The sequence below is a fragment of the Sordaria macrospora genome, chromosome 5 (genome assembly GCF_033870435.1).
Source record: "Sordaria macrospora chromosome 5, complete sequence".
NCBI lineage: Eukaryota > Fungi > Ascomycota > Sordariomycetes > Sordariales > Sordariaceae > Sordaria > Sordaria macrospora.
Window position 1 is genome coordinate 467,446 of NC_089375.1, and position 25,106 is coordinate 492,551.

Genomic DNA, 25,106 nt, shown 5'->3' on the forward strand with positions numbered 1-25,106 from the left:
TGAGTCACTACAAGATCCAAATCAAAAGGATTTGTTTGATTGATTTAGAAGACAAGAAAATTGCCAAGCAGATCTATAGATGGTGGTGCTGTGATCCCAAAAAGCTGGTTCTGTATCTATACCTCTTCCTTCTTGACGCTGAATCCTTCTCCGAGAACCATCCCGTTCCCTCTGCAACCTCTTCCTCTTTCCAACACAACTCAACACAATGCCCTCCCTAATCAACCGAAAACCCTTCCGATACACTAAAGCTTACTCAAAATCTCACCAACCCTCTTCTCCCCCACCTCCCTCCTCTTTTCCTCACTCTCATGCAGCGCTCTCACCCTCTCCTCCTCCTTGACATGTCCCTCCCCGGTCAAATACCCCTCCACACTCTCCCTATACATCTCCCCCTTCATAACCCCATAAATCCCACTCTTACATTTCTCCGTCAGCCTCCTCTCCTTAATCAATTTCAGTGTCTCCTCCATTCCTCCCGTAAGATCCACAATCCCCGCCTCCCTCGCCTCCTTCCCGCCAAACCTATGCGCCTCCAACGCCAACTTCCTATACGTCTGCGGGACGCACTTCAATCTGAAAATGGCGCTCATAGCCGGCTTCAGCGGCACCCCGAAATCAAGCTCATTCACGCACACAAATCCGCGCGAGGGGTTCATGACGCGGTAATCCATGTGCATTGCGAGCATTAGGCCGCCCGCGAAGGCGTGTCCGTTTAGTAAAGCGATGGTGGGCATGGGGTAGGTTAGGTATCTCCTAAAGAGGGCGTAGAGTTTGTCTGGGAGGAAGGAGGGGTCTGACAGGGCGTTTTCGAGGTCGAGACCGTTGCTGAAAAATTTGGGCAGGGAGGAGGTGGTTATTACTACGCCGGGGGGGAAGCGGTCGGGAGAGAATTCGAGGATGTCCAAGGCGGAGAGGAGGGTGGTGCATAATGTGTCGGTTAGACGGTTGTCGGGCGGGGAGGTGAGGGTTAGGATGTAAATCCTGGATCCTTCGGATGGGGTGGAGCAGGTGAGGTGGCCGCCGGGTTGGGAGGCGGAGGGGGCGATGGGGAGGGTGAAGAGGGTTTTTTGTTCGATTGCGGCGGCCATTTTGACGGTTGGTTGTGGTTGGTTGGTTGTGGTTTGGTGATATTGTTGGTGGTGTTGTGATGACGAGGTGTAGTTCGTTTAAGGTTCGGATGAGGGACGGGAACCTTGGCGGCAGGTGTTTCTTTGTTTGGTTGGTTGTTGCGAGTTGGTGGCGAACCGAATTGTCAAAGTGAGATAAGTAGTCCCGCAATGTAAAAGACCGTATGAATCGTTGATGTTGATGTTGATGTTTAGAGAGAAAACTGTCTTTATGTGAGACGGACGCATCAGTGGTGGGTGTACAGAGCCGTTGTACCTCGGCTTATTCGAGGTAGGGACGCGATTGGCACGGATTACTAAACTTACCGGCAGGCAGGCAGATCACCCGGACTTGGCAGATGGAATGCAACCTCGTTTTGATCTCAGTCCTCGTGAACTTCAAGAGTCTTCAAAAACGATACGCAAAAAGGGCGACTTTTGGTGTTGAGGTTTGAGTGGTAGTTGTCCTGGTTGTATCGACAGGCTCGAGCACCTGAGACGAGCCAAGTCCGACATGTGATACGTGGTCGGCCGAACAGTTCGGCTGACGTTCGGCACTGGGGGAAGGCTACGAGGGTACTTCAACCGGTGGCAACATGCGGCGGTAATGGTACTCTCAATCCGTTGACAACCTCTTTAGAAACTTGGACCAGGATCTATTGACCCTTTGTCTCGGGAAAAGGCTGAGCATACAATAACGAAGTCAAACAGTCCCCAGACCCCTTTCAGCATGTGTCCGGTTTTCATACATCAACGTTATCGGGCTATCAGATGGCTACCTTTGGCTGCGCGGGACATGTTAATGCGAGATCTGAATCATGAATGTGCTTGTATGCACTGTTCATCCCCAACCACTATAACCTGATCCCTAGGTCGGCTTACAGCTCAAACGACTGATCATTACAACGAAAAAGAACTTCCAGTCTTGCTGTCACTGTCCTACCATCACGGCTCGCTGCCAAAGGTACATCAAAGGTCCTGGCTGCCGGCGTTATTGGTAGATGCCCCGTGATGTTTACGGCGGGTGCACGCCGTACCAACAGCCGCCAAGACCCCGGAGGACCAACACGGCAGGCACGTGCGAAGAGCTTCTTTTAACGTCAAAGTCGTTCTTTCCCGACTTTCGTCTTCATCAGTTGCGCCTACAAGTACGTCACTGCTCATTTAACTCTCGCTACCTGCATCTTCCACTTCCTCTTTTCCCCTCTTCAACCATCTCCCTCCACCATCGGTCCCATCCTTTCCTTTCTATTTTCAACCGGCGGTCAAGAGTTGGCAACCACTGTTGGCACGGCTCGGCCGTTACTGCGCAGACCAACCAACAACCCGTTTTGCACTATCGGCTTCTTTGAGGCGGCGACCTTTGAGGCGACTACCAACTCATTGCTATGAAACTGGAGCTTTCGCAATGACTAAATACGAACGAGCAACGGAAAACCAACGGTTGAGTCTCGTATTCTACAACGTTAGTACGATCAAGTTGGAAAGCAGGAAACCAACAGTTGTTCGACTACACTCTTTTCTTTCTTTGCCCTTCACTCTTTTCTTCTTTGCTCTTCACTCTTTTCTTCTTTGTTCTTCACTCTTTTTCTCTTTACTCACATTTCACCTTCTCTGTCATCTTCATCCCGTTTTGTTCGTTCATTGTCACCCCTCACCCTGTCGATTGGTTCTGACTCTTTCACATACGTTTGCGACCACCACGGTTCAAGCCCAAAATGCAGTAACATTGACTAAGGTACCTAATCCTCTGGTGGTAGGCAGGCAGGCTGTCCTCGATTCCTCGTGAAGTCCCTGGAAAGAGACGAGTGCCGTGCGCTATCCAGCCAGTCCTGCTGGCCCGATCCTGCCCAAATTCAGCCCATACCGTTCAAGACTTCAAGTCTCCTGCAATCCACCTAATTCCCTTCATTTGCCTGTTCCTTCCCATTCACTCGTTCCACTCTCATTCTAATTAGGCACTATCCGCCATCACCTCCAGTGCTTCTTTCGCTATATCTTGCCAGACCTTGGCGCGTTCAGCGTCGGTCATCTTGTCCATTTCCTCCAGTTTCCACTTGCGTTCTCTGATCTCCCGCACAGCAGGCAGATCGCAAGTGAAGTCCTCCGGCACGACCGGCATTTCGGTTGAATCCGACTGGCTGAGTGCGGCACGCGGCTCTTCCTCGGTTGCCCACATGCGTGGATCGGGAATGCGCTCCGGCCGGACATGCTTGTTCTTTTCGAGTGGACGGGGAATGATCTCGTTCTTGGCGTCCATCAACGGCAGGGCCAAATCTTCTTGACAAGAAGGAGTTGGTCCGTAGCTGTTGTTTGGTGGTGTTGTTGGTCAGTACTTGTACGTTTCAATGAAACGAGGCAGGGTCACTTACACCTATTCTTGTCCTCAACCTTGCCCTTGTAATTTGCATTAACCTCAAAATTCTTAGCCACCTTCAACTGCCCCAACCACCGATTCTTCTTCACGCAATGCGAGCGCACTTTCTCCAACTCCTTTGTGTGCTCAATCCCCACATCAATGACGTACCTAAACTTGCCGTCCTTTGGGAAGACAAGTTGGTCCAGCAAAAAACACACCGCATTCGGGTCCTCCATAAAGTTCTTCCTGTCATAAGTAGCACACTCCAGTCCCTCTCTCTCAAACCTGATCGATTGGATGGTATGATCAGGTACGCGAGGAGTTACGCTTGGAGCGGTGTCTTCCTCTACGGGGTACACGCGGACGGAGATGAACACGGCTTCGCCATATGTCCTCGGGTCCGGCTTTGGATAGACGCGAACCAAGCAGCCGTCATGGGCGGGAACGTTCTCCTTCGGGCGGATCTCCGGGGGGAAGTCAACGAGGAGCTGGGCTTTGACATTTCGAGCATTTTACCATCTCTAATGCCGCAGATGGGGTTGGGATCTCGGCACCATGTGGCTGGGTGCGATTCTTCCCAAGCGGGACACCATTTGGCAAGGTTCGGTTTGTGTTGTGCTATGCGACCGGATAGGTCATCTGCGGGTTCTGTCTCATGGAGAGGGCGGTCAACGGTGGAGGTGGATGTGGAGATGGAGTTTTCTGAATCTGAAATCTCCATCTCGATGTCGCGCCGTTGTCGTTGATCTGAAGTACCCGGATCGATGATAAATTGCTGTGAACCCAGGATGGATCGCTATGAATCAGACATCACGGAGTAATCCCTCATTGAGATATCTGAGATCTCAGAATCATCCATCATCGCGGCCTGAAATTCCTCATCCCCAAAATCAGATATCGTTGTTAGTTTAGTTGGTGTGGTCTCTTGGGAGTGTCTTCTGTGGATAGTGGGATAAAGTAAGTGGTCTTTGGACTTGGGATGATGATGTTGACTGGAAAGGATGGGAAAGGCGTTCGAAACCGAGACATATATACACTCCTTTGGAGATCCGTCAAGCGCTATATCCGCTCAAGGGGTTTTTACACTTCACTTGAACATCATCGTGTTAGTAATTTGGATATCGATGGTGAGTTCTCGATTTCTTTCAGCATTATATGAATCCTGCTCTTCGTGCCGACATACAGAACGTTGGTGACTGCCTCAGGATCCACTGGCTGTCTTCACTGGAAGGATAGTACTTTGGAGACTAATGGTTAGTTCACGGTTTCTTTCACTATTATTGCCCTTCGCGCCGACAGAGGAAGCTCGGTGACTGGCTTCACGATCAGCCATTGGCTAGCTCGGCTGAAAGTTTTTGCACTTCAGTTGAACATCCTCGTGCTGGTCATTTAAACTTTGATGGTTAGTTCCCGATCTCTTTCATCGTTATATGAACCCTTCTCCTTCACGGCGACAGCACAGAGGAACTCGGTGACCGCTTCACGAATCACGGTCAACCATTGTCTATCTTCGCTGAAAAGGTTTTTACACTTCCTGACAAGATTCTCTTGTTGGTAATTTAGGAAGTGGTCGTATCCTTTCTTGTTCTTTCCCCTTTTGATCCTTAGACGCAGTCTCTCCTTCTCGGCCCCATAATGAGAGCTGGCAACAGCTCCAGGCACATCGTTAGTTCCGTTCCGTTCAGCATCCAGCCAACTACTTTGTCTGTCTGAGTCGCGCCAACAAACTTGCGCTGTACGATGGATGGTATATTAAAAATCATCAACGCCGCGGCGACGAAGCTTGGTAGGTAAGTTAGCTCTTGCAATCAGTTTGCAATCTATCATTTACACTCTATGGTACCTACCTTTCCCGGTCACACGGTCACACGTTTCAGCAGGTCATTTCTCGATTCCATCCATCACCATACCTAGCTAGTACCTATGGTACGTACCAATGCTTCTTCCACAGGGCAGTCCCACTACTCGCTGTCCTCACCGACACAGGGGAATGGGGATTCTGTGACTTGCTCCAAACATGTCTGTCGTTGCCCGGTTCGGTCAACACTCATTCACCTTTTCAATGCAGTACTTCCTCCCAGCCGTGCAGCCGTGCCAACAAATTGCGCTGCAAGTCTACCATAACCGCTACACGATACTTGACAAAACCACCTACTCACCAGGGGCAAGAAATGCCTCGGACCCCACGCACGCACGAGTAAATTTGTCAAAGACCCCTACCAGTAATTTTTTATTTTCTTTTAACCGAACACCTTAAGGCTGCAACCTAAGCGCTCAGCCAAGCCATCCTTCCATGACATGATCCAGAGTTCAAGATAAGTAGGTACTCTCCTCCCAGGCTCCAATTCAAGTACACCCACCCCTCGTAATATCGATACAGAACACCCAACAACAAACCCAGACGACTTCCCAGTTCCCACCGCTCGAAACATTCACCACCTTTGCGCTATGATACAAGGAAGGGAGGGCTGAGCATTTTGAGAGCCGAGACATCTTCGGATGGCCCTGACGTTTGATACGTTTGATACGAGGGAATGACACCTCACGAAACTGTCTGTCCGATGAACGTTCGGCGGCGAAATGAAGACTTCCCACCGTAACCAACCATAACGACTGGACCTGACCGTGGCGAACCCCCGGGACGATTACATTTACAGCCACATGCTCCGTCCGTGTCGGTGTCGCGGTGTCAGTCAACCATGTACGCCAACAGCAACAGATGGGAGTTTCATCATCATGATCATGATCACTTGCATTGATATCTCAGCCCTGTCTTGTTTACTTTTTTCACTAGAGGCACCTTATTTCTTTTTCTTTCTGTTCTTGAAAACAGCACGAATATTGTACTTCAAGATTTGAGGGCCTGCGCTTTTCCTTACTCATTTTTCATTCTCTGTTCCCTTCTTTGCTCTCCTGCTTCCTTATTCTTTTTTTTCCCCTTTTCAGGGGTTTCGGGTTCTCTTTTAGTTTCAGATGTCAGTGGTCTTAGATCTTTCAAATCATGCGACGAAGTTTCCCAGGGAATCAAGCCCTTCTCGGTCAGGCCTACGTTATCGACGCCGACCACCTCAGGTGAGCCTGACAAGTATCGGTTCTCCTCGAAGAGCAAAATTTACTCATCTGTAAGAACTATGCCGCTTTCTAAACATACTTCAATACGCTAGTTAACACTTCCATCTCATCAACTAGACTCTCTTCCCTTCTCAACTGCCCACAAAATCCTGCCTTCCACCACTTGCCAAGGAGCAAATCAAACCCATCCTCTCTGATGCTCAAGCAGATGCCTTTTAAGGCAGAAAACATAGGGGAAAAAAACGAGACAACTGCTCCCTTCTAGTCCCAAAACCTTGACCCTTCCGCTGATATAGTGTTCCTTCAGTCAATCACCTTGCCACTAGCGCATCATATCGCCTTTTCCTCCTCTGTAACCCCAGTCCAAATCAGCCGGGCAATGCCCCTTCTCTACTCCTTAGTCTTCGAATCATGGACCTCAGTATCGGAAGGAGATGATTGACCACCGGACGAGTATTGTTCGCGTCTCGCCCATCCTCGGGCGGGATCATAGTCTTCAACTTGAGGTTGGAGTGCTTGGGGGTAGTTGTCGCCATCGATTTTGCCCTGCGTATGAGCTGGGATTTGGCTTGGAGTATGTGCTGAGGTCTCTGCCTTGGTTTGGCACTGGGGGTTGTCATGGCCTAAACCATAGGGCTCAGAAGGAGATGCCTCACAGCCTGAAAAGTTCTCCTGGCTTCTTCGACCCACATGGAATTGGACATGGGGTTGGACGTTTGTGGGATAGTTGTGCACATAGACCTGGCTCTGGGTAAATGCTGAGATTTCCGCCTCATTTTGGCCCTGGGGGACTTGAATATGGCACTGGGCGTGTGGTTGAAATTCAGTCTGATTTTGGACCGGGGCGAATTCGATTTGGCATCCGACGCGTGGTTGAACTTCAACCTGGGTACGGAGCCCATTCTGAACCTGGATTTGGGCCGGAATCTGGGGTTGGATATTGTATGGTTGAAGGTATGGTTGGATTCGCGGATGTCTTTGGGCCTCAGCGTAGGCTGGAGTTTGGGTCTGGGCATAGTCTTCGATTTCCTCCTCGGTAGGTGGAATAGGCTGGGCAAAGGCTTCGGTTTGACCTGCGACATGGGCTGAGGCTTGGGCGAGAGATTGGGCTTGATGCTCTCCCTGGAACGCCAACAACCCCCTCTCCAGGTGCCATAGCTCCTCAGTGTAAAACTTCCTTGTATGGATAATCTCTTCAATCCGCAAGTTTTGGTGTTCGCCTGTTTCGCACAAAGTCAACGTCTGCGAAATAAAGTCGAAAACACTTCAGCCAAAATGTCAGGAAGTGGGTAGGTACTCACTCAAATAGTCAACAGCACAAAATTGAGTCCATTGTGGCTGACACCCCACATTCACTTTGTACCCAAACTCCAACACTCCAGCTTTGTAGCCACCACTATAGCAACCGTACAGCCTTTTCATCTCCTCAACGTCACCGGGATATGTCCCCATCGGCCACAGATGCAAGGGCGGGAACCTGTTATCTTGGTCGTCCCAGTACTCGTCCACCACCACATCGAATAGGACTCGGTAGTTTCCCGGGTTGCACGGGAACCGCACGTTTTGAAACACGAAGTACAATGTCTCCATGTTCATGTCTAGACGGCCGAATGCGGAGCTGACGTCTTCGATCACCTGCTTGTCGCGAGGGATAGGGACCCAGACCGTATTAGCGTCCATGGCGGCGGCAATGTCGGTGTAGGTATCTTTGTTCTCCTCGACCATGACTTCTTCATCCATGTCCATGTCCTCGTCCTCGTGCTTGACGGTTTTCTTATCCGTGTCTGGGTCAGATATTTCCATCTCTTTGATGGCACCGAGTTTCTGTTGGGCCGCAATCTTGGAGTGACGAGCGGGCATGTATCGCGTTGGGTGGACGGTCTTTTGCTGGAAATCTATCCGCTGTCCATAAGATGGATGTACAAGCGCGTCTTGCGGGATAATGTTGCCTATGAGAAGGTTAGTCAGGCGTGAGAACGATTTGCTTGAGAGTATCTATCTCGTCGATGTTGGGCTGTGTCCGCAGAGTGCATGGAAAAGCAGGAGGAAGAAGTAGTAAGAGACAGTATCCAACTCTTCTCTGGTCATGCTCGGTGTCCTCCAGTGGCATAGGTAAGGGATGAGGCAGGGTCAAGGGTGGCGGGATTGAGGATCGGATATGCTGTCATTTCCACTTTACCTTTATCCGGGTAGTTATTTCTGCGATCCATGCGATGTATCATATTACCGTCTTCGTCCACCTTTTCTACCGACTGCATCACCGTCTCATCCTGTTGCTCCATATTTTCCTTTTGCTGTTCTTCATCTTCTTCGATCATGACCATCTTCATGTGCACTGCGGTGATTCCCTAGAGCCGCGGGTCTGGTCGCGGGGTCATGGTAACAAGGGCGGCATATTCGACCACCGCGCCGGAGACCGCTGGGTTCCGAGGAGGGATGACGAGTTTAGCGGTGACGGGGGTGCCATCTTCGCCTCGGATGATGGGCTGAGGGCGGTCGAACAAAGTCTTGTGAAGGCGGTAGGGAACTTCATATGGCGAGAGGTGGGGGCTGTACCATTTGCCGTAGCTGCCCATCTTGACGGCGGCTCTGTTTGGTTGGGTGTCGAGTGGGTGGCGAAATAAATTTGAATGGATGAAGTGGTAATACTGTGATGTCGATGTTTGTTGTGAGAATACAGACAAGTAAGTTGATGTAGCTGCGTAGGTTCACTCGTGTCACAGGGAGCAGTGCAGCAAAGCAAAAAGTTGGGTGGCCACCGTGCTTTAATCAAGCATCCTCTTGTAGGTAGGGACAGGACGAGCGACAAGGAGAAAAGCCAAGAATGCAGTAACAAATAACGCTCCCAATCCCAGAGCAACTTCCGAGGGTAGTTGTCTACCTGTCATGTCTTCCATGTTTGGACGGACACTGACTCCTGCCAATGTCGATACCCGTTTGATGAAACGTCTTCATGTGAAAGAGACAGGCGGTTCCTTCCAGGATCAGTGTCCGTTCTTTTCTAAAAGAAGCATGGGAGTGGTCACCAAGCCAGTCCGGCTGAATAACGGCTCCTTCCCATCCGACTCCTGCTATCCTATTTCCTATTGCCTTCGTGTCTTGTTCCCTCCTGGGTTTGATGACACACCTCAATTGAGGTGACCAATGTCGCTTCCATGTCGCGAGAACAGAGTCACCGTGGACCACAGTTTGCTGGATGTCACTTTCCAACACTGCATCATCCTTCGTTACTGTAGACTTGGACTGTCGCCTCCTCCTGAAGTTTGTTGATATGCTCCGAACCCTCCGGTTCCTCCTCATAATTAACCCACAACTCTTCACCTTGCATCGGATTCTCGGGTAAATCAACAGATTCCCTCCTTTGCAGTTGATCTATGTTCCACACCAGTCAGCAAGATATATTTGACCACGCGCAGATCCATTGGCGTATGGTATCATGTTCCAGTCGTGAATAGTTAGGTTGTCAAATGGTTTCTGCAAATGACAGACTTACGGTCAAAATATTGCCCCCTGAACTCTTCATCGACGTGGGTGACCCCGCCAACTACCAAAACACCCGCGCAGAACCCAGTTCTCTGATACCGGTCACGCCATTCCCCTGAAGTCCCCTCGATTATTTCCTCTGGAGCATTATGTGCCCAAAGGTGTGGAGGCGGCCAATTCTGTAGGGGGGTTTCTCTCGGGTCGTAATATTCCGTCACGTTGACTTCGAACCTGACCTCGAACTTGCCTGCTTCCGGGAAGGCAACATCCTGGAACTTGAACAAGAAATACTCAATGTCCTCGAGGAATTCTGCGCTCTCTCTCCAGGCAACATCTTGCGTGGCAAGAATAATGTCGGCGTTCTTGTCGACTGGGTCCACCAAGGGGTTTTCCCGAGCTGGGAAAGCTATCATGCGACACACTGTCTTCACCCACCTTGGATGGGGAGGAGGCTGTAGCTTGATCATTGCTGCCAGTTCCATTTTCTCCCCCGGTGCAATGCGGGACGGAGGCCAGACTTCCAGTCCAGCGTAGACGTAGGTTTTGTTCAGACCGAAGATCCGCGGCTGGGGCTTGTCTCCAGCCAAGGTGGAATACATTGGGTATTCGTCACACCGAGGGTGAAAAAATGGGGCCTTGAATGGGCCACAAGGCTGATAATCGGAATCCATTTCCATTTTGTCGAAGTTGAACTCGGTTAGATGGGCGATTTGAGATTGTCAGGATCCATGCTGCCACTACTGCCTCACCCATCGTCATATATACCTCCAGATATCTCAATCAAGGAGGTACTATGGCCATCATGGACACTTCAAAAAATTTCACACGTCCGTCTAACACATTCATGTCAGTTGAAGTGTCATCAATTACACTGGAATTATCAGGAACGCTGAAGAGACTACGAGATTGGAGTCTCATCTGGTTATCCCCATCATAACAAAGGCCTGTCATTCATCGGCCTTTGTACCGCAAGCCCGAGCACTGGTTAACGATCAATGACAGTGGAAAGTTCTTAGTTGAGGGAGGTATACATCTGTAGTCAAGAGCACGCAGATATGGCAAAGAGAGGACATGGACGGTGTGCACCGTTGTTTGAGCGCAATGGAGTAATAGAAGCTAATGATAAGGCCGGAAAGGTATAACATCAGTGTTTCATCGTGCAAATGCACGGCGATGATGTGATTTGGCCATCTGAGCCGTGCCAACAGCGATATTTTATCCCAAACCTCGTGATGCTCTCATACCCTACCATTATGTGCTTGATTTATTCACCTACCCTCAACATCTCTTTGCTGCTAGATGCATTGTGTATTCTATAGAACTACCTGTAAGATTCTTGGGGTCTCAAACCGGAATGGAGGCACAAGCGAGTTCAAGTGCTGGATACCTTGAGGTTGTTCTGGACGTCAATACCAATCTCTCCATTGCTGGTACGATGGATAAATGGCAATGACAGAACAAAAGGGGAGAGGGATTGGTGAACAAGCATGGTAACTCTTGGATGATCACTTTCCTTTTGAAGGGGAGGGGAACTAGAATTAGGAGCGATATATGTCTTTTTACCTGGTTCCGCCGCAGAGCCTCCGTCGACACATTGAAGAACAGTGACTACTAGTGTTCCCGGGTTCCGGGGGGCAGGCAAGGTGCAATTTCTTCCCCAGGCAATGAAAGGCTGGATTCCACTTCTGGGTTGTTGCGAACGTCAGGCGGGATTATTTGTTGGGCTTTCGCACGGAGAGGAGTCGCAAATGGAGGTGTAAGGGAGTTGCAGATGGTAGAATTTTCTGGAGACGCATACGGGAGTGAAATGGGGGTCAAATGGGTAGTAGCAGATAGACTAACAGAAATGTGCACCAAGATGTTAAGCTTAACGATCTTTCCAGGGCAAAAAGAACAGAATTCGACCAAGAAAATTACCTGGTAAGGTGAAGCATATAAGTGGCCCCGTTTCACTAGAAGGTGCAAAACGAGAAATGCAGTAACATTGTCCGTCCTATTTCATTGCCTCACACAAAACATACCTGAATACGTTGCAGATCAGTGACCTAGCCAGTCCAGCTGGCCCCAGCTTCAACCAGACCATCCTTACTCGCCCTACATATGTTTGCCCTCTCCTGGCCGCATTGCTTCCGGCATCCCACATGCAAAATTCGATCAATGGTTTCCTGTCCAAAATTATCCACGCCGTACTCTTGATCGTCACCGTGGCTTCTCCTCATAGTCCCTGAAAGTTCTCAAGTGGAGCTCCCTGTAGAAAGACAAAGGGGTGCCCACGATTTTGGTTTCCTCAAGCTTTTGGACGAGCGCTTCTTGCTGCTCAGCTGTTATTTTCAGAAACAAATGGTCAGCTACAATGTTACTCTAAGAATGTGGAATGTGACATAGACTGATGGACCTGATGGCTGGGTAGGGGCAACTTACTTAAGGTATTTCCCTTCTGCACCTCACCTTCATCTTCCGGCCTCATGTCTATCTATACAGAAGGCGTGAAGACCCCCGCCGTGTAATAAACCGTTGTATCGTAGAAATCCATTGATCCACAGGTTTTCCGGCAGGTGGTATACTCCATAAGCAATCTGTCCATCGTACCGGCAGCTGAGCTTGGTGTACGTATGGATATATACCCGGAACTCTAACTTGATCTTGCCGCCCCGGTTGATAGGCTTGCCACCTATGAGGAAGTATAGGAAGTCTCCTTTGCCATCGATGTTCAATTTTCGAGCAGCGTACATCCATTCGGAATACTCCTCAAAGACACCAAGCCCCGCGCAACCCGGTCGTGAAACAATCCTCCAATGACCCATGGGAAGTAATAGAATTATTATCATCACGAGCGTCTCCACGACAGTCGTCATCACCAGTATTTTCCTCACAAATCGACCCGCAACTAGGAGAGGATGAAGGCCTTCCCGCAGATAAGAATGTCGTTCTGACGATGACATAACTGGCGAGCAACCAGACCTTCGGGTCAGGTATCGCCAACTTAAGCACGCCTAGGGATTTGATGAATGCGCCTTGAGAAACTCGATCGTGGGGTGGAACTACAAGCTCAGTTTTGAGACAGGTGCCTGATATGTCGTTGATGATTGGATAGGGCTGGTCAAGATATTCAGGGCCAGGAAACCATTCTCCAGCAGGGCTTTGAGGTTCCATCTTGTCAGGGTTGTTCTCTTTTTCTCTTGTGTCGAAATGAAGATGGTGTGATTGTGTGGTAATGGCGTAGGTAGAGGGTGGTGTGATGGCGCTCGTGGTGTACGGTGTCATCACTCGAGATTAGCGTAACTGGTTAGGGCAACGAGCCAGTTATATAGAAGAACTGAGCGGCAAGATCAAAGCCAGAGGGATGACCAAAAGATCATTTGACCTGTAGCCGGCATCCTAACGTTGGCTGCTACGAACATCGCGCCCATTGCCCAGCGTGCAGGTAGCGCCGGTCGCCTCGTGCTGAGCTCACATGCTTGTTTTCGTGGAATATTAAGCGCCGTAATGACGCTGGTGTCCAAGAGTGGGAGTTGAAATAGTGTATCAGATATGTCGTTGATGCTCCAGACTCTGAGCCGTGTCGATGTTGGGCTGGAGCTCCGAGGAAATCGTCCCGATTGAGGGTAGCAGGAGGCTCCAAGGCTAGGAGGTACTTGGCCCCTGTTAAGGCCAGGCGCACTTTAACTGCTTCCCACTAACAGACATGGTGGCCGTGATTTCCCAACCACCGTATGCTGGTGCGGGATCATTCATGCCAACAACAAAAGGCATTCTTTGTCCACGCTGCTGGGAAGGGAGATAAGCGCTTTCCATACCGGACTGTTGGTTCCCAAACAAATTTTGAATTGAAAGGACCTGACCGAATTGACAGATTGCTGGGAATTGGGAAGCGCTGGTTGTGCGGGAAGTTGGGGTTTAGAGAAAGAGACGGTCTGGCAGCAGATGGCGACCAAAGCACGGCCGCTTCGTTAACACACATGCTCACTCTTAGATGCATACCGTATTTCATTGGACAATGTGTTAACTCGTTTATCCAGGCAAAAATTTGTTGTTGGGGAAGCAATGCGTTAAAGTGTCAGAGTGTCCAACAAGCCTAGTTTCTTCCGAATGGGCCGACCTCAGCTACAACAAGACGCAACGCCCTCCATTGGAAACTGAAAAGGGCAACAGTGACTGAGAGTCCTTCCTTCCATTACCCGTTTATCAAATAACTGTTTTGTGTGTTGCGTTACCGTTTTTCTGGCAAGTAAGATAAGAGTGTCCACCGTGACTCCTGCATGCGAAAATGAGGCATGCACATCCTCTTTTTCTGTCGGTGCATCGCGCGGGCGGGAGTCCAAGCGAGATCAATGCCTAGGGCAACGAACCAAAAGCAGCACCAATCCTTTTCATCAACCGTGTTGACATCTCAATCAATAACTCAACCAAAATGCTCACAGGAGGTACGTCAAAGCTGTGGTCAAATGAGTGTGTTTCTAACAAAGCCAAAAATGCAGTAACATCAACTATCCCAGCCCGTTCTCCAGCGGAGAGGGTCGGGCTTCGAGATCTTGAACACAGTTACGCATGGGATGTTTGTGTCTTTGGAAACTTGATCGGGGGGCGGGACAATCAGCCCACCATCAACATGTCTGTCGGATTTGCTCTGGTTGACGAATGGATTGATGGGTTTGCGATTGTTGTCTTGAATGCCGAAGCCGGGACAGACCTGCCCCGCTTCTATCTTAATTCCTCGGTTGGAAACCATGTTGAAATCGTCTAGGTTTTGTATGGCTCGTGGGTGAAATGACGGTTGCGATGTTATTGATGGGAACAACAGATCTCAACCGCTGGGTTCTCTCACCATATTTATATCCCAATCCCGCGGTGGAGAGCCACTGATATCAACCTACTGGATTTTACACTTCAACCCAACATCACCACGTTGGCTATTCCGAGTGAACATCTTCTCCCTCTTCCGGTGCGTGAGTAGCGCCGGAAACATCGGCATACGGTCAGAACCCCTCTCGTCGGTACCTAGATGTCATGACGATGCCAAATGGGAAAAGTCGGTCGTTGTATTGGGCGGGTTGTTGGACCTCGAATTATCCGTGCCATACCAACACTCGATTCGGACCTGATGAGAAGCTCACGTCTCCCCTTGATCTGGTGCTGTCAAATGTCAACATTGCCCTAACATGCCCAAATCGTCAAAGGTTGGTGGGAGACGTACCGATCTAAGAGCGTCTTGTTGGTGTTGAACCAACGCTCGATTCGACCAAGAAAATGAGATCATGGCTTCCCTTGATCGGAGTTACATGCCATAGTCTTCCTGAGCGCATCAAAATATCCAATTGATGATGATTTCTTCCAGACGGGTCGTTGGCTTCCAACCCCTGAACCGTGCGAATACTCCGAACCATTGAGCATGGCAACATCTTGCATCCGGTCAAGCACCCTGATGTTTGTTTGTCTACTCCGTCAGATTTTGGCGACAAAAGCTGGGATATACTGTCCTGTATGCATGAAAATTGGTAAAGTAGTCCACAGTCAAGATCCAGCACCGAAGCTGTATTTGGTGATCCTCCTCACTGCGTTGTCATCGGTATGAGGAGCAAAATCCTGGTTGTCACATGGAAATATCGAAAGCATTGACAAGCCGAGAAGAGACAACCAGATTTCTATTAGGTATCCTACCTGATTCCGTCGCCTAAGCATTCCCGTGCAGTCTAATGAGAGATCCTGAGCACCAACCGAGACCACAATACAAAGCCACCAACTGCCTCTTCCAACTCCTACTGCGCCGCATAGCATACCCCTACCATCTCTTTCACAACCCTCAACCTACGGTTTCGAGGAATGAGCGACCCGCCCAAGATATCAGTCCAACTGGACCATTCATCATTCCTGCTATTTTCTACCTTACACTCCCGCCAGACTCATGTCGTCACCCGTTCTTGCTCACTTCCCGAACTTCCAGTCGAGCTGCCCAACGGCCTCTTCTTTTCCTCGGATCTCTTGCTTCCCCTGCTTTCACTTGAACCGATCGAAAGCTCTCGCTCTCTTCTAGCTTGCTCACTCCTGGCTCGCCTTCTTTTCTCTCGCTTACTTCCCTTGCTTTCACTTGACCCGGTTAAAGGCGATCTTTTCACACCTGGGGACAATGATCCAGAGAGTGTCGCCGTTTTCATCTCGCGCCACGGCTCGATCTTCTTCCCGTTCTTCTCAAGGAAATCAATAATCTGCATGTGAGTTTCATCTTTCGATTTCAGAATTAGTTGGATGTCGCTGACCAAAAAGAGCAAGAGGAAGGTAGGTAGTCTACACTCACTAATCTCGTACGGCATTTCCAAATTTTCGTTCACCTCCGTGCACGACCTAACGTCCAGAAACCCCACGAGGTAACCCTCGAAGAATCCATCACCGAATGTCGTGAGATCAGTTCCCATTGGCCATAACTCAGCAGGTGGACGATACCCATTCCGATCGTCCCAATACCTGTCAACCCAGACATCGAACCTGACTCGATATTTTCCGGCGCCTTTGGGAAACCTGACGTCCTTGAAGATAAAGTACAAGACGTCCGGATCTGACTCAATCTCGATACCACCTTCCGCTTCGCCAATGTCCGGTTCCAGCCAGCCATCGGGCTCGGTCTCCTCATCGCTGCTGTCGCTATCCTCATCTATGAACAATTCACCTTCTCCACAAGCCTCGTCTTCTTCCTCCGGAACGGGATTGACCGTCATGTAGATGTCGAGCCCCTTCCAGCATGGCTTTGGCCTCGGCTTTACTCTGACCACGGCTCCGTATTTGACCTTACCGCCTGGATTCAATCGATTGGGCGGCGGAACGATGAGTTGAGCCTGGACGGGATCGTCTGCCATACCCCAAATGAAGGGCTCAGGGTCATCTGAGCCCACGTTGTGCTGACTGTACCCATCGCCCTCGGTTTCTTGGTCGAACCAGTCGGCTAGTTTCGTGTTGTACCAGGAAGGAAGCGTTGGATCGGCAATGTTCGCCATCGTGTTCGAAGTATATGATGATACGAAAGTGGAGGTTACTTAAAGTGACGAACGCTCTGTGATGGTTTCTGGACATATCATACCATATCTGACAGAGGTGGCCCCTTTATAGCTCAAGTGAAGTAACCTATCAAGCCTCTGATGACAATTCCAGGAGTATCTACAATTCCCTCCAAGAAGCCGGCGTTTCTTATGATAACATTCACCTCTCCAGACGGCAATGATCAAGGCAAAGGCTTTGACCGCAACAAGCATTCTGACTGAAACTTGTCGCAGTCAACGGAGTCGTGCAAAACAATGAATCAATAGAAAGCATGTAACTTCAACGTCAAATCGAATTGAGGAAAGAACATTGACTAACCCATATCTGCTAGTAAAGACCGTCTTCCTGTCAAGTAACTGACCAGGCCGCCTAACTTTGCCCGCATACCGCAGTTAGGGTAAAAAAGACAAACCCAAGACTGCCAACCGAAAACCGACATCCAAAGAGACTAACTTCCACTTCCAACCGTTCCCGTCTGCAGAACCCATCTCACATGTCTTCCAAGGATGATCGACTACCCGCGATGCCAGTCCACCTGGCCCGTCTGTCCCCGTTCCAGAAAATTCCAACTCCTGACACGTCCCGTTCTGCCTACCTGTTTAAACACGAAGTGTCCTTTGGTCTTGTTGTTCCCTTTGGTGACTTTATAGATGCATTGGGGAGTTTCAACGCCAACCTCATCGAGAGAACTGACCGTGATGTAAAAGCTACCTGTGGTAGTAGGCTGGACGTTGTAGTGCCTACGCAGTGGGAAGATCTTGCCCACGGGCTTTGATGTCCCCCATTTTTAGAAGGACGTTGGGGCCTTGAATAACAAGTCAGCACACAGAGTGGTCATAGCGGAAAGGGTGTTACAACATGGTAATCAACCCAGAGAACAACTGGAGAGAGTGAGTTGTGATTGTAGGTAGTGAACTGGGACTTACTATAAGCAATCTTACCTCCCACTTCCTCGGTCGACATACCAGAGGTAGCCTTGACTGTTCTCTGGGTGTGGACTTTCAACAACCCCGCCACGTAGCCGGAGTCAAAGTAGTGCATATCGTTTCTGGCCAGCGATAGCGGAGACATGTTCCCTCCCGGCCAAAGTGTGCAAGGCGGGAAACCCGCAGCGGGCCCAGCCGGACAGGTCATTCGGATCCTTGTAATGCTTGACCACGACCCAAAAGTACAGGTTGTACATGTCATCTGTGGGCACCACGAAATCCTCAAAGAGGAAGTACAAGGGTCCATTTGCTGACTCAGGAAGGACTTTCCCATCAGTGATCTGATCAATGGGAAGCACGTCCTTGGTATTCTATGCTTGCATCTTAACTTGGAGTTTCCGCCAGTTGGGATGAGGTCTCGAGTTTATCTCAACTAGGGTTGCGGGGGATATGGACCCTTCGGGATGAAGCATGGGGGTTTCAGGGAACAGGTAAGTGAGCTTCGCCGAGATGCGTTTCGGGTTGTTGGATGCGTCGAGGATATATGGCTGGGGCTTTTCTGCGATATAGAAAGGACCATGGGGGTTATCTGGGAAGTACCATGTAACTGCCTCGGGGGTCGATTGGGATTAAAGTGTTGATGATGCTGTCTGGATGTCTGGATGTCTGGATGTCTGGATGTCTGGATGTCTGGATGTCTGGATGTCTGGATGTCTGTCTGGATACCTCTGGATGCAGACCAGACCATCTCTTAAATAGAAATCATGGTCGGGGACCCTGAGGTGTTGAGACGAGAGTCCTCGAACCGATAACGGCGATAATTCTTTGACTTGCTTAGACCGGGTAGCTTTTGTTGAAAAGATGTTATGCGTTTAGGCGCGTCCGTAACCCCGTGGTCTCCGTACTGTCCTAGACAATCTTTCTCTTCTTGGTAACACCGAAGGGCATCACTGGTACCTACCTCTAGCATCCGATCAATGAACATTTTCGCCGAGTATACTGTTTTGACGCCCAGTCATTTGGTATCTGATACGGAGCCCACCGGTCATTTCGGTGATGGAGGCCGGGGAGTGTGCTTCGGTGTAAGCTGGGGAGCATTGTAAGGTAGACTTAGGCCGGTGAGGGCGATGGTTACAAATGTTTTGACCTCCGAAACTGTATTGTTAAAATAGACTCTGGTACCAGATACTTCTTACCTCAATCACATGGTGCTGTTATAGCGTTATGCTCGCTATCGTGTAATGATTGCCCTCGAGATACCCTGTTTTTGCAATTACTTACATTGTCAGCGTTGTTCTCAAGAGTACCTACATATGTCGCCAGTCTGTCCTGCCTGCCTCGCCTGCCTCGCCTGCGAGTTGCGTCCACCTAGGCCGCAATAAAGGGAAAGCGACAGATAAAAAGAAAAGAAAAGAAAGAAAGACCAAACAAGTGACTGGTCCGTAGAGGCAGTGAGAGATTAGTTGGTACCAAGGATCAACCTGTGCGTACCCAAAATGAAATGCCCTTTGATTCCCATCCAGTTCCGCCGTTCCCGTATAAACTTCAGGTCCTGATTGATGGGTAGATACGCCGCGTTTTAGCATATTTGTGTCAGATACCATCACTGGCGTCTGTGAAAAAAGCAGCCATCACCAAGCTAGTCCAGCTGGCCCATTCCTGCTAGCGAGTAGATCGACTCAAAGTTGCCCCTGTGCAGCGGCTTGTCTGATAAGTCCCTTTGCGTGTTAGGCAAATTTCCTTTTTTCTTGCCTTTTGGGACGTTCTTTCAAGTGCCACCTTCTCCATATTCAGGATGTAATCGAGCTCAGGGGGACCTTTAATATGGGTTTCAAGTCAGAATGAGGCAGTTCTAGTAGAAGGGGTGTGAGTAATGATCGCATTTTAGGCAAAGACTGGTGGGAGTAGGTAAGTGGTGTTCGTACAGGAGTAACTGGACTGGGACTCACTCATAACGCTCTGCGTTTGAGCATTCTCAAACTTCAGGGAGGAATTGACTTTCGTCTCGTGGTAGACACATAACCCACCCGCCACAAACTCTTCGTACTTGGATTGTCTTTCTGGTGTAGATGGAAATGTTCCCCGTCGCCAAAGCTCCTCAGGAGGAAAAGAAGCTTCATTGCTAGCGGGATCCTGGTAGCCCCGAAAGGCGACCCGAACCCGCAGGTCATACTCGGCTTCTTCCTCGAAATCGAGACCCCCGAAGACAAAGAGCAGGGTATCGGGATATCTATCTCCCTCTAGCCCACTAGCGACCTGCGGTCCCCGCAACTGTGCTATCAATTCCCAATCCCCAGTCGTCTTCGTCCAGGTCGCTGCAAACATTGAAACCTCGATGTCCCTCCAGTTCGAAATAGCCTTCGGGCTCACGGTAACAACGGCAACCGCGTCTGGATGCAAGACATTCGCCTTTTTATCCGGGCCAATCAAAGCTGGATTTGGTTTTCTCAACTATTCATCATCTGTAAGCACGGCTGGTTTCATGATTAGATCTGAGATTATCACCTTGATGTTTTCTGGGAAACAGATACGTACAAGTTTGGCCTGGATACAGTAACCCGATGCGCCACAGATATTCGGGTGGGGATCCTCTTCGTGGAAACCCCCTTCTTGGTCCTCTGGGTAATACTGTGACGAACCGTTACAAGCACAGGAGTATTATCGCTGGGATAGAACAATAAATAACAGAGTAGTAGCCGAAAGGTACTAGTAGATTGTGATGGCTATTGCTCGCTCAAGATCCGGTAACAAGAGGCTTAGGGAGGCCTTCTTTTATACCAGCCTTCCTGGACCCGATATACCGGACCCGGGACTTCGGGTCCTCCCTTCGGGTCCTACTTGATTGGTCATCTAGTCTAGCCTACATAGGATTCACTGAATGGATCGTAACAAATACCAGGTAGCCGCGTTTTGGGACGAGCTTGCCATCTTCGAGTGTTGTGTTTAAACGAAGATGTCAAATTGGAATTATGCTGTTGGTGATGCTGCTGGGGTATTTTAAGCAGACATGATCACCTCTTATGAAGAAATCCTGATCGAGTTCACACATGAGCCCTTCAACCAACAACCGCGAGATGGTTCAACATCGGACCAACAGACTGATGTTGGCTGTAGTGCGGTTATGACATCTTCTTTGATGGACGCGCTTCCGTAGCGTTAGGGTTGTTGCCTTCCGTTACCCAAAAACCAAAGGCCGTTGTGATGTCGAGAAAACACAAGGTTTTGTAGTGGCTGAAGAGACAATTATATGGGCCCGTCATGGATATCTTCGCTTGTAAATCTGATATAGGCCGGAGAGGGTGTTCCTTACAAGGTTGAGCTGTAGAGCCATGTTCTGCATTCCTCATGGCAACGGTGATGATGCAGCAAAGGCCGGTGTACAACATGGCATTCCTTCCCTAGATACTGCTGCGGGAGCGCGCGGCTTTCAGTCTGTTGGTTGTAGATGTAAAGAGTCAAAAAAAGACTGGTCCCGGGGGGGCCTTTAGACGGAGCCGGTTGATTTGGGCGGTTGGTTTGGGCGGAAAGTTCTGGAGAACAATGGATTCCGAATTGGGTTTAGTCCCACTTTCATCTGTTGGTTGTGAATATAAAACGTTAAAAGACCAGGAGCAGCGGATATTAAGCTATCCTTGTGTGTGCAAAATGACACCTAAAGTGTACGCCAAGCGTTAGCCTACTAACAAAGACAATTGCTCAAAATGAGGACATATACCATGCTCTTCCAAGTTCCCAACTTGAGCTCACGGTTGTCTGTTAGCGCAGTTCCCATATGACCTCATCCTTTGTCAAAAGTTTCCCAACAACGCACGACATGCAATGTGCATCATGAGACCCATTCACTCACGTGAAGCTTGTAGTTGCGGAGGGTTAAGATGTTCCCGGTGACACCGTACTTGATCCGGCCGAGGATGGGGCGCAGCAAGTAAAACTGGTTGCTAGTGTCATCCTCGATGAAAGATTAGTTCTTCCCGTGCAGTACGCATCGACGAGGGCATTCCAGATAGCGGTTCGACTTCTCTTTGATCTGTGATAGTCATGAGTTAGGAGTGACAGCCAAAAGGAATGGGGAATACACACAACAGCCATGATAGGTAGGTGTCACTATCAGTACTCGTACAATCAGAAGAGTCTGTTTTGTTGTCGATGTCGGTGTAGTTGTAATCAAGTTGAAAAAGATCTGGCGCCTGTGTCATTCCCTGCCCCTGACTTCTCAAAATTCCAAATCCCAAATGCTAAATAAGGAAGAAATCTTTCTTCAGCAATCTCCCCGCTCATGATTCTATCACAGTACGCTTCCCCAACCAATGTGTACATGTTCTCCCCTTCTTCCGGCGCCGGTCTGATCACGTATGCGATGTCGTCGCCATGGAAGACAACAACATGATCACCGGGTTGGGCATGCCTTGGTCCCATTCCCAAGTATCCCTTTTCGGTTAGTTATGGACGTTTGTCTTCCATGCGATGCAAGGACGGATAATATGCCGACTGAAAATAAACGCAGCGGACCAATTGTCTGAGTGTCTCGGCGGCAGCGCTGTCATTCGGCCGCCTCAAGCACGCCTTTGATTGCCTAACCACGAGCCGCAATAGGTTTTCAAATCGCACAAACTCCATGATGTCGCGAGACTTCATCACTTCTTGACGATTAATATCTCTGCGTCCAAGGCGGTTCAGGATATTTCCCACAGGCGCACGCCAGAGGGTTCGACTTGTCGAAAGCACGTATGATAGGCCTTTGAAGACTTGCTGAGAGATGTGGACCAAAGCCTTTTGATCGAGGAAAACAGATCAAGATGCATTTGAACTACCTCCATGATGACATTTACGTTTGAAATGTCTTCCGTGTGTGCGATGTATTGAGTGTCCCCAACCTCCTCGATTGCATCGATATAAAAGCCTCGAAGTCCAAGAATCGCAGAGGATGATGTAGAGAGGATTTCTACCTTGGAAAATTTCCCAGCTGGTGAATGCATGTTCTCTTGATATAGGTAGTGATCGTCACCGCAGGATCTCACCAAATGGCCTCTCCAATCGGGAACCCATGTGGGCAGCGGTATCGGTTTGCTGCCATTTTTCTCCATGTACTCGGGACAGATCTTCGGGAATTGCGCACAACGCAGAATGGAGAGAGAAGGGAGGCCTTCAGGGGTAGGAGAAGAACATGAATATCCTCCTCTCAATATCATGGATCTTGCCACCTGCGTCAACCGCACCGAAATGCTCGCCGTAGAAGAGTATTCGGGCACAATGCCTAGCGCATGAGAATCCGATGATATTCCCAGCAGCCCGTAAATTCTATCCAGATAGTATGTTGCAGTCAAGTGTGTCTTGTTGTTAACATAGAGTCGTTCCGCTAACGTAGAGGGTATGGGCGCTCGTGGGGGTGTCCAGGCTCGGCTTTCGAAAATATGGGGTTTGCAATCGATGTGGATAGCCATCTCACGCTGTCGCTCCCAGGAACTCGCCCAGTCATCCATTGCACGTTGGATCTGGGGTAAGGCTGGATGATCATCCTCAGTGTTATAGAACCCATGCGCGTACATGGCAAGGTCCTGCGCGGCTATGACGTGTTCGGCATCGGCGACTTTGTGGCCACACACAAACATTGTGTTGGAACACAGACAGAATTCTTGTATGACCCAAACGCGTGAAAACCAATCCCTTGAGAACCACCGCCCGAGCTTGTCCGGCGAGTAAATTTGCCGCTATATCCCGAGTGCGTCATTGAAGAGTTGGTCAACCTTGTATTCAACTACATTCAGACGTCGCGAAACTCGTTGCCATGTTGGGTCGCATTCTGCTAGTGGGCGGCCAACAGTACGGAGGTACTTCTGACCGATCTGTATCCACGCATCCATAACCTCATCCGAATCATCAGCAGAAGGTCCGAGCCAGACAAGCAGCTGCTTAGCAGAGGTATAGATCACCCTCATGAGCTGGACTTGGTCGGATTTCTCGCTATCGTCAGACTGATTGATACATATCTGATCAATCCATATAGGAAGCGAGTCAAGCTGACCGAGGCTTCGCAAGTGTCTCAGACAAACATCCAAAGATTTCGTTATGGGGAGAAATGAATGGGGGAGGCCGGTAAGGCCGCTTTCTTCGCCTTGTTCTGAATTCTGGCCCCGGTTGCTGGCGGAAGCGGCACCGTTGATGGTGGTGGAATCGCATGCGTAATCGACTATCGTAATTGAACGAGACCTGGCATCAGAGCCCCATGCATACGATAGCGCACTGTATTTCGGACGAAATATCCGACGGAGCTCGCAGATTGGGACAATGTAGAGATGATCACGAGCATCATCCCTGTAATTGGCAGCCGGATGGACTCGCAAGAGGCGGATGAGGGTAGACGGGTTGCTGAGAGATACCGAATCGTAGTTGAACAATCTTTCGCTGGCCGCGCTCATGTTTGCGAGTGTTGCGCCGCTGGGGGATTCTTCGACAAAAGCAGAATATTCAATGGCGAGGGAATTGGTTCAACTGGAGAAGAAGATGAGACGGTCAGTAACAATTCCAGTAACCAGAGATGCAGAGTGTAATACTTCTCACGGGAACATACCTCGGGATACGCCGGATATCGTGTGCTCCGCTTTCGATACTACCCTCCCTTCTTGACTGACTGTGGCCATCAGGCATCAGAACATACAAACAACACTGTCAACGACCAAAAGCTTGAACAAAAGTGCGGTACCCGAACGCTCAAGGGACTTCTCCGGTTGACACGATGCCGATTCTCGGAAATTATAGGGCATAGAAGTTGCTGTTTGGATATGCGCTTGAAACAAAGAACACGTCTCGGGCTCCGTGTAAACTGATGAGTTTCGATGAACCGGTGGTCCGGTGGAGGTTCGCCCGCAGTGGCATTCGGCGTGCCGTACCAGAAGCATTGGGAGACTACGGCCTGATGATCAAAGTAAGGATGTAAAGCTCGCATGAACTTTCGAGTGGACAATGTAATCGTTCCACAACTTTGACGAGTCGTCCGTCATTGGGAGCTTGTACACGAAGTTGGTGCTGGGGTGCTCATACACTTTGCCAACTGAGCCCGTCCCAGTTTTCCTGAAGTTAGGTGGCTGCAACGGGGAAGTTGTCAACGCAATCGATTTGATTGAGGGCACT

General features: G+C 49.6%; 9 protein-coding genes across 9 annotated transcripts; all 9 read right to left on the reverse strand.

Moving 5' to 3' along the window:
- Positions 1–15: 15 nt before the first annotated feature.
- SMAC4_07782 (uncharacterized protein) lies at positions 16–1,653 on the reverse strand. Its single transcript, XM_003352293.2, has 2 exons — positions 1,437–1,653; positions 16–1,337 (listed from the first exon to the last, which is right to left on the reverse strand). Exon 2 carries the CDS (start codon positions 1,089–1,091, stop codon positions 246–248), a length of 846 nt encoding a protein of 281 aa, XP_003352341.1. The 5' UTR covers positions 1,092–1,337; positions 1,437–1,653; the 3' UTR covers positions 16–245.
- Positions 1,654–3,063: 1,410 nt separating this feature from the next.
- Positions 3,064–4,189, reverse strand: SMAC4_07781 (uncharacterized protein; the record flags this gene model as incomplete). Its single annotated transcript, XM_003352292.1, has 2 exons — positions 3,064–3,386; positions 3,985–4,189. The coding sequence occupies 2 exons, from the start codon at positions 4,187–4,189 to the stop codon at positions 3,064–3,066; spliced, it is 528 nt and encodes a 175-aa protein (XP_003352340.1).
- Positions 4,190–6,380: 2,191 nt separating this feature from the next.
- Positions 6,381–9,116, reverse strand: SMAC4_07780 (uncharacterized protein; the record flags this gene model as incomplete). The annotated part of the gene is made up of 4 exons (XM_003352291.2): positions 6,381–7,760; positions 7,842–8,489; positions 8,720–8,888; positions 8,943–9,116. The coding sequence occupies 4 exons, from the start codon at positions 9,114–9,116 to the stop codon at positions 6,931–6,933; spliced, it is 1,821 nt and encodes a 606-aa protein (XP_003352339.1). The 3' UTR covers positions 6,381–6,930.
- Positions 9,117–9,757: 641 nt separating this feature from the next.
- Positions 9,758–10,700, reverse strand: SMAC4_07779 (uncharacterized protein; the record flags this gene model as incomplete). Its single annotated transcript, XM_003352290.1, has 2 exons — positions 9,758–9,912; positions 10,034–10,700. The coding sequence occupies 2 exons, from the start codon at positions 10,698–10,700 to the stop codon at positions 9,758–9,760; spliced, it is 822 nt and encodes a 273-aa protein (XP_003352338.1).
- A 2,071-nt stretch (positions 10,701–12,771) lies between these two features.
- Positions 12,772–13,287, reverse strand: SMAC4_12783 (uncharacterized protein; the record flags this gene model as incomplete). The annotated part of the gene is made up of 1 exon (XM_066091085.1): positions 12,772–13,287. The coding sequence occupies one exon, from the start codon at positions 13,285–13,287 to the stop codon at positions 12,772–12,774; it is 516 nt and encodes a 171-aa protein (XP_065947066.1).
- Positions 13,288–16,104: 2,817 nt separating this feature from the next.
- On the reverse strand, positions 16,105–17,009 carry SMAC4_07778 (uncharacterized protein; the record flags this gene model as incomplete). Its single annotated transcript, XM_003352289.1, has 2 exons — positions 16,105–16,205; positions 16,316–17,009. 2 exons carry the CDS (start codon positions 17,007–17,009, stop codon positions 16,105–16,107), a joined length of 795 nt encoding a protein of 264 aa, XP_003352337.1.
- Positions 17,010–19,862: 2,853 nt separating this feature from the next.
- On the reverse strand, positions 19,863–20,906 carry SMAC4_07777 (uncharacterized protein; the record flags this gene model as incomplete). The annotated part of the gene is made up of 4 exons (XM_066090687.1): positions 19,863–20,429; positions 20,514–20,606; positions 20,785–20,812; positions 20,875–20,906. 4 exons carry the CDS (start codon positions 20,904–20,906, stop codon positions 19,863–19,865), a joined length of 720 nt encoding a protein of 239 aa, XP_065947067.1.
- Positions 20,907–22,579: 1,673 nt separating this feature from the next.
- SMAC4_13759 (uncharacterized protein) lies at positions 22,580–23,587 on the reverse strand (the record flags this gene model as incomplete). The annotated part of the gene is made up of 1 exon (XM_066091597.1): positions 22,580–23,587. The coding sequence occupies one exon, from the start codon at positions 23,585–23,587 to the stop codon at positions 22,652–22,654; it is 936 nt and encodes a 311-aa protein (XP_065947068.1). The 3' UTR covers positions 22,580–22,651.
- Positions 23,588–23,686: 99 nt separating this feature from the next.
- On the reverse strand, positions 23,687–24,394 carry SMAC4_07776 (uncharacterized protein; the record flags this gene model as incomplete). The annotated part of the gene is made up of 1 exon (XM_066090686.1): positions 23,687–24,394. The coding sequence occupies one exon, from the start codon at positions 24,392–24,394 to the stop codon at positions 23,687–23,689; it is 708 nt and encodes a 235-aa protein (XP_065947069.1).
- Between the last annotated feature and the right edge of the window lie 712 nt (positions 24,395–25,106).